A 9034-nucleotide genomic window follows, 5' to 3' on the forward strand; every position below is an offset into this window, starting at 1 on the left:
CGACGTTTTAAACTAAAATGCTCTTAAATATCCTTTTTCTGTCATTAAATAATAAAAATTCTACGAAGGTTAAATTACAAATTTATCCTTAAACTATTTTAGATTTACAAAAAAGTCTATAATTAAAATTTTATATAAAGTTCATGGGTTAAAATAAAATTTTACCCTTTCATTAAATCTTTTTATATTTTCAATTTTGTAAAATATATATATATATATATATAAATTTTATGAATTTAAATTTTTTAAAGAAAATATATAAATATTCCAACTTGTTAAAAAAACAAATATATAATAAGGACAATTTGGTCAAATATATATTCCAATAATCTTTTATTCCTTTAACCAAACACGGTAATATTATATTCATGCTAAGCCAACCAAACACAAAATACAACATTCCAGTAATCCTATTCCCTGGTAATCTTACATTCCTACTGGTAATCTTCCATTCCGTGAACCAAACGCACCCTAAGGATTTCAACAAATTCACTAATTTATTCAAACCTTTTAGGATAAGGTATAACCTTACAACACACTTAGACTTATACCTCAAAGTTTAAAGTTACCATTCCTAAAAAGAAATTACAAATAGAAAACTTAGAAAAACCCTCACTAAGAATGTGTTTGCACAATTCAAGAACATAAAGAACACTTAACAAATGAAACAAAGGAGTACACAAGTGTTATTTGAAAGAAAAAAAGGATATTCAAGAATGTTGACTTGATTTTTGGCTCAATTTGGTTGCCTTTTATTTCTTTATATTCTCTTGTCTTCACATATGACTTGAAAGCTTGTTTTATATGCCTTCATTCAATTCTAGCTATTTGGGTTGTTGTGGGATTTAATAAAGTTGTTGGGATGAATTTTTCCCGCAATAAATATTACCAGACGCCTTGAGTACTGATACTGTCTATATTAATTACAAAATTCTAACCGTTGAGAATAGTAAAGTATCAGTACTACACCTAGAGTATTTATACTCATATGAATACTCAGAGAATATCGGTATAAAAATAGCATACTATAATTTGTTTTGTAAAAAATGTAAAGAGAGTATCGATATTGGTATCGAGACTGCAGTGTATTTTTACACATTAGTATCAGTACCTGTATCGATACTACAATGTATTTTTACACATTAGTATCAGTATCCTTATCAATTCTACATGAACATTATCGATTCTTTTCTTGTTGTATCAGTACTCTATTATGAAAAATTAATTTTTGACTCGATTAGGATCTGAAACTCTTTGTAAGAAAATTTGAAAATTATTTCCAGTATGACTTGAGTTTTTTAAAATAGTAAGGAGTAAAAATGGAGTATTTGACTTTAAAAGATATTTTTATATTTGAATGGTTGAATCAAATATAAACTTGAAAATCGTATTAAAATTAATCTTAAAATTTCTTTAAAATTATTTTGGTATATCAAAATCTCAAAGCATGGTTCAACAGAAATGGTTGAGGCAAATTTGATTAGGGATAGTGAACTGGAGATGGTATAGAAGTGTGAGATGGAGATGAACTAGAGGAATAAATTATTTGCTCAGCCATTGCTGGCTCAAAACTTGATTGAGACAATACATGTGAAGTCCCAATAGAATTAGTCCAATTATTATACACAATAGGAATAAGTAAAGACACCTCAGACTTATTAGGCTTTTAATTTCTCAAATCAAATTATTGTTTATTGAAGAATGGAAAAATTGTCTCATCAATCCTAACATACCTAGTAATATAAATTCTAATAGTATTATCCAGACATTTATAACCTTTGTTCATAGGGAAATACTAAAGAAATTTGTATGGAATTGACCCTTGTTCATAGGGAAAATTGTTACTTATGTTTATTATAGGGTATGAGCAGATGATAACAAAGACAACCAAATGATTTTAAGAAGTTGTAATCATGTTTTTAATTAAACATTTTTTATAAGATGGCATGTCAAACAAAGCTATTGTAGGCAACATATTAATAAGATAGACAACAGTGGCAAAAGAATCATATCATAAATTTAATGGTATGGTAGCATGAGCAAGCATACACAATCCTATTTCTACAATATGCCTATGTTTCCTTTCAACTATACCATTTGAGCTGAAGTATGAGGACAATAAAGTCCATGAACTATGCCATGCTCTTTGAAATGAGACTGAAATTAGGAAAACTCACATCCATCATCAGATTGCAGAATTTTCAATTAAGTTCCTAGTTGTCTCTTTGCTTGCTTATGAAATTGTATAACCACTCTTTTGACTTCAAACTTTTGTTTCAAAAAATAAATCTAACTATATATAGTATAGACATCAGTAAATGAAATGCAATAATTAAAACCTTTTGAACAAATTAGGGCATGTCCCAACACATCAGTAGTAATCAATTTAAGAGGAGTATAATAAACAAAATTAGAAGAAGAAAAGGGCAACTTGTGCATTTTCCCAAATTGACTTGCTTGACACAAATGACTAGTTTTATTAGATGCAAAAACAAGGTTACAATTTTTCAAAGCTTTGGTCAATATTCCTTGAGAAGGATGACCAAGCTTTTTATGCCACATTTCAACAAATTCACTACTAATAGCATAAAAACAACACTTCCTATTAACATTGCTACTAGCAACTTTATTCTTTGAACATTATCAAAACCATGTGATAACTTATATAGACCAGCAGATTCAACAGTAAGAACTACTTCCCCAGTCTAAGATCCTTTGCTTGACAAAATTTAGGGGAAAACTTAAAGGATGGTTGATTGTTCTGTGTAAACTTTGACACAATGAGCAAATTTTTAGTAATGCCGAACACAAACAACAAATGAGACGATAATTACCATTTCCAACTTGAATATTGCTAGAGGTAAGAGAAACAGTTTAAAGTTGAAGATTTGAAAGTTCATTAGTAAGATGGTGTATGGCTCCAAAGTCAGGATACCAAGCATTGTCATTCACCACCTCAAGTGTAGCAATGTAAGATTCATCATTAACAGAAGTTGAAACATGAGCTTAAATAGCATACTATGGCACCAACTAAACCAGGCTATGGTGTTGAATCATTTGAGTAGGCATAGGTACAGTGGAACTTTACTAAGGAAACTGAGAAACCAAATGAGGAACAACCATAACAGAAGTAGACATATGTGAGTAATACTAGGCAACAAAAGGATTAATGGAAGGATTTGAACTAAACAGTTTGAAGTAGTAGGCTTTGAAGATATAATTAGTGAAAAGATTAGAGGTGTTCCTTGCAGACTCATTCTTAAAATTTTGATCAAACCAAAATTAATCTCTCAACCAATTGACATATTCTGCCATATACTAACATTGAGGCCTAGAAGATTTAACTCTGCCTCTACCTCTACCATTCTCTGTTAAAGTAAACAAACTCAACATAACCTCTATTTTGAGCACATAATGAAGTAACAGAACTAGGACTAGACTGATCTCTAGAAGCTAGATTAGTTGAAGCAATAATATGATTACAAAAACTTGTTTGTCTAGCCTCAGTATCAAGTAGAATAGTGCTCACAGTTGTTACACTATAATGAATTGACACTATTGTCAACATAGTAATAACATATTGAAATTTATAAGGCAAGTTGTTTACAATGACAGTTACATGCTCATGCTCAGATATGATTTCACCACAGTTAGCAAGATTATCGTAAATAGATTTAATTTTTAGAAGAAACTATATCATACTAAGGTCATCTTTCTTTTGAGAATGAAGTAATCTCCTAAAATACATTAGCCTAGAAGTGGTATTGCCACTATAAATTCTGTGTAAGGAATTCCAAATTTCAGACGCAGTGTTAAGCCCAATAAGATGAGGCATGACTCTTTCACTTAGAGTAGATAGAAGCCAAGAGGCTAAAGAACCATCATATTCCTTAAAAACCTCAAACTTAGATTGATACTTAACTATTTATTTGTATTAACATATTCAGAGGGATGACTCACATTATTATCAATGTATCTTTGTAGCCTTTGAGTCTTAATGGTTAATAAGACTTTCTAATTCCACAACAAATAATTATTGTCATCTAATATTATGTTGATTTTTTAGTAGAGAACAATCTTACATAATTATTAGCAGATGATTGACTAACTTTAGGAGAAACATTATTCGTTTTAGATATGACCATAAGAAAGAAGAATAGACGAGTAAACACAAAAACATATCAACAACAGACAAGCAAGCTAAAACTCACAGCGAAAACAAACAAAAACGAACACTCAACAAGTCACCAAATAGATACGTAGAAACCCTAATTTCACTAACAGAAGCAAATAAACCAAAAAGCCTACAAACATATCATAAAACTCACCATAAGAAGATTGAAGAACACAAATTGATCACTGATAATAGAACGATCACACCAAGAAGTACTGATGATATCTGTAGGGAAAATCAATCCATATTGAGAATGATTTAGAAACACAACTTCAATAATCACTCTTTCAATGCTAGCTTTGACGAACGCCACCAAAAATTAGCTCTGATACTATGTTACGATCATAGATTAGTGATGCAAGAAATAAATAGGTTAGGGTTTAGATATCATGAATGAGAAATGGAAAAGGGAAGAAACTGAATTAGTCAACAGTTGAGAAAATAATGATTTCATATCATTGGATTAAAACTATGAAGTCCCAGCAATACAACCAAGCATATTTAAAACAATGCAGACTAGGCACGACTCAAGGCCGTTACAACAAACTCAACTACCCTTAGTTACAACAAACTAGTTATAAATACATAGTACTCTATCATTTACAAGTTTGATTTTTCTTTAAAAATAACTTTCAATCTTGAAAAAATCTAAATAAAATTGAAGTAAGACATAATTTGTGAGTCGTGGGATTATCTTAATTGCAAGATTTATTTTATAGTATTTTATAACATACAGTCAACCACTGTTAAAAAATATCTATGTTGATGCCTATCATTTAAAGGGGTAAATCTTATATAATAATTTTTTTTATTAAGCTAAGGTGATTAAAAAGTAGTATTTTTTTCTAAATACTCTTAATCATTTGATAATGAACACTCAATCACCCTAGTACAGCCGCTGGTGCTCAAACCCGTAACCTTTAAAAACAACAACAATTCCTTAACCACTTAGATAAGTTGATTCTTGCAAATCTTAGATAATATTTTTAGATTTTGCAAAATTAAAATTAGTTAATTGTAATGCACTAACTGCAAGTGATGTAAAAAAACTCATCATAGATATAGATCAATTTATACTATAGAAATTAGGGAACTAATTGATCTAAAAAAATAGGGGAAATATAGATAGATTACACCCAATGTTACTTTGTTATATTTTCGAAGATATCCTCTGAATATTTTCTAACTTTCGTCACATCAAATCCATTGAAATCGCTAACGTTTCATCTATAATAGATCTTTATACCAATGTTATTAAAATCGGACCGGATCGACCGGTTCGACCGGTTGAACCGTGAACCGGTGGCCTGTTCGGTCCGATTAACTCCCAAAACCGGATTAGCACAGAACCGGTAAAGAACCGGAAGAACCGACTGAAACCGGGATGAACCGGCTGAAAACCGACAAAACCGGTTTGAACCGCCTGTTCACTTTTTTTCTTTAAAAAAAAATTAAACCAAACGACATCGTTTGTTCAACGAGCCGAGTCAAATTCGAGTATTGCTGAGCTCGACTCGAACTCGAAAACTTTAAAAGTAAGCTCAACTCAACTCATAAACTCACGAGCTAAAAATTATCAACTCGAAATATAATATTAAAACTTGAAATCGAAAAGGCTCGAACTAAAAAAAATTAGAAGTTCGATTGAAGTCTAAAATTTGAGCTCAATTGAAGCGAAAGAATAGTTCGCTTTGTGCTCACCAAAAGGCTCCATGATTTGAATGTCAAATTACCTCTATTATTTATAGAAGTAAGTTGGGATGCTCTTCTATGTTTCTTAGCCATGTGGGATTGTTTTGTTCTCATATTTTTACTCTTTAAACTTTTGGGATACTCTTCTATGTTTCTTAGCCATGTGGGATTGTTTTTTTTTAAACAATTAAACCAAATGACATCATTTGTTATGATTTTTTTAAGCCCCAATTTTATTTTTTTGATTATAGTTATATAATTATATTTATTATTTAATATGTTTTACCTTAAATATTATGTTGTAGTTGATTTGAATCATTTTGTTTCACTTGATTTTATGGTTTTTCATTTATACATGTTATGACTTGTGATATTTTTATACCTTTTAATATTGTAAACTTAAAAAAAAAGTGTTACATATATATTAATATTGCTTTGAATATTATGTAAAATTAAAAAATATATATTATTTTATATAAAATCTGGTTCAACCGCTGTTGAACCCGGTTGAACCTATGAACCAGTACCTTTACCGGTTCAATATCCGGTCTGGTTTTAAAAACATTACTTTATACAAATCTTTTCACTCATCAGAACCTCTAAAAGCTCATCTCCTCTCTAAATGCAGACCTCCCTAAAGTTAACTACAATGCATAAATGACATCTAGATAAAACTTCTAACGAGTATGTGACTTATCGTGACAAAATTCAAGGTTTGACCCATCAAATGTCTCTAGCTTGATCAACTTACAAATAGTCATAATGACCCTATAGTTGTCGCATGTACTAAAAATCACAATAAATAACCCTAAACGAGATATAAATGGGGCGAGAACCCCTCCTACCTTTAATTTTCTCTTTCTTCCTCATGAGTCATCTCCTTTTAAATATAAACATCAACCATTGATCATTCTTTCATCGATTATGGTTATCTATCCAAACTAAAAAATGTAAACCACTAACAATGGTTGACAAGTCTAACTTGTTAACATTAAGTTATGTTCTTCTACCTATTTAGCTTACTTTGTTCAATTTTAAGTTTATAATTTTGAAATATAACTATATATGTAAATAAAAGAACCTTAAACAATGATATATGTATTAATAATAAATTGTAAAGCCAAAGGGAAAATATCGACTACTTTTTAAAGGGGTAAGCTAAATTTTCAAAAAAAGTAATCTTCATATCTCCAACTAAAGCTACTTTGAATAAATTAAAGGCAAAGACCACAAAACAAATCATATATACCTAGTCTTTTTTTTTTTGGATAAATCAGAATTTATTACCCAAAATAACAATGTTATACTACAACAAATCAGCCAACAAAGAGACATAGCAACCTAAATGCAAAAGAACCAAAGCTTGGTTAGACTATACCCAAGCATTACAAAGCAATTGGTTAGTTCTATCAAGTCTATAGCTTTGCCCCTAAGTCTAATACTAACAGTTTCAATAATGCATAAGCAAAATACGATCGATCTTTGCGACCCTGGAAAATACGTTGATTTCTTTCCTGCCAGATGAAGTAGATAAAGCGTTCCAAGAAATCTTCATAAGGTGGAGATAAGAGACTTCCCTCTCCAAGTTGTGCTAGCCCCAAGATATAGTTCCCAAGTAAGAGGAGTAATAGTCATATCGTTCAGTTGTAAAATGCTTTCCAAAGTCCGATAGCAAAAGGACAGTGAGAGAAGAGGTGATCTCGCGATTCTTGATCTTGACAGCAGTTAACACATGTAGAATCAGAACATAAACCAATTTCTGCAACCTGTCTCTGGTTGGTAACCGATCAATAAGGCCATCCATGAAACAAACTGTGTTTTGGGATATGCAAAGGATACCAGATAAGTTTGTGCCAACAAACCTTCATGCGTTTTATCCGAATCTTATCCCAGACTTCCTGATCGGTGATGAGCAGCCGAGACTATAGGGAAAGCAATAGATCTCAACTTGAGATTTCGACAAAAGCTCCAGCTGACATTAGATCCAGCTGCAAAAGTCCAGAAATCGTGCTCCTTTAGGACATAGGATTTGTGCTGAAGTATCAGCTCCTTTCCAGAAAAACCTGGAACAGAGTTGATCCACAGATTTAAGAATGGAAGCAGAAGTATGAGTTGCCTGCACCAAAAGTTACAGACGCTGAACAGGATAGAGCGAATTAGCTCAAGCCTGCCAGCATAGCTAAGGTTCCTGCCAGACCAGTGCTGCAAGCGTTGCCTGATTTTACCGAGTAAAGGCTCGCAGTCTTTGGCAGTTAATTTCCTTGTAACGAGAGGAATGCCGAGGTATCTGACAGGCAACGACCCAATCTTGAAACCCAGTAAAGAGTTTAAGATCTAATGTCCTTGAAGAAATACCTGCTGCAAAGAGTTCACTTTTTGAAGAGTTAAGATTAAGCCCAGAAATTTGGTAAAAGTGATCAAGAACACTTAGGACACCAATCACCGAATCAACATTGCCTTTGCAAAAGATCAAGAGGTCGTCTGCGAAGGAAATGTGAGTTAGCCCAATCTTCTTACACTTTGGGTGGAAAGCAAAAATGCCTTTAGCAGCAGCCAAATTGAGCATATTTGAAAGGACGTTCATGGCTAAAACGAACAAATAAGGGGAGATGGGATCCCCCTGTCTGAGCCCTCTTGCTCCTTTGAAATAACCAGTTAAAGATCCATTGAAGGAGATAGAATACCTGGCTTGGGTGAAGCATATTACAATCCAATCAATGAAAATATTAGGGAATTGAAGGGCTCGAAGGATTGATAAGATGAAGCCCCAATGCAAGGAATCGAAAGCCTTATGAAGATCGATTTTCATGGAGCACCTTGGAGAAATAACTTTCCTGCCATATCCTTTGACCATTTCTTGAGCAAGGAGTGAATTATCAATAATGTTTCTTCCTCTTATAAAAGCAGTCTGATTCATGGTAATAATCTAAGGAAGGTAAGCATTCATTCTATTGACAAGAATTTTAGTGATGGCTTTGTAGATAACAGAGCAGCAAGAAATAGGCCGGAAGTCCTTGACAGCTCTGGGGTTGGGAATTTTAGGGACAAGGGCGATAATAGTGGAGTTAATACCTAGTCTTCATGTTGCTCTCATAGCCAAGATTTAACCCATCAAACAAAGCATCTCCACGCTGCCCCCATTCTAATTTTATATTAATTCACGGTAAT

The 9034-nt window shown here is 32.3% G+C and overlaps 1 protein-coding gene across 1 annotated transcript; it reads right to left on the reverse strand.

Annotated features, from left to right (window-relative positions):
• Positions 1-7457: 7457 nt before the first annotated feature.
• Positions 7458-8783, reverse strand: LOC120135412. The gene is made up of 3 exons (XM_039151673.1): positions 8092-8783; positions 7762-7982; positions 7458-7678 (listed from the first exon to the last, which is right to left on the reverse strand). The coding sequence occupies exons 1-3, from the start codon at positions 8781-8783 to the stop codon at positions 7458-7460; spliced, it is 1134 nt and encodes a 377-aa protein (XP_039007604.1).
• Positions 8784-9034: the final 251 nt, after the last annotated feature.

This window comes from Hibiscus syriacus, unplaced genomic scaffold, assembly GCF_006381635.1.
Source record: "Hibiscus syriacus cultivar Baekdansim isolate YM2019G1 unplaced genomic scaffold, ASM638163v2 tig00110607_pilon, whole genome shotgun sequence".
NCBI classification, from domain to species: Eukaryota; Viridiplantae; Streptophyta; class Magnoliopsida; order Malvales; family Malvaceae; genus Hibiscus; species Hibiscus syriacus.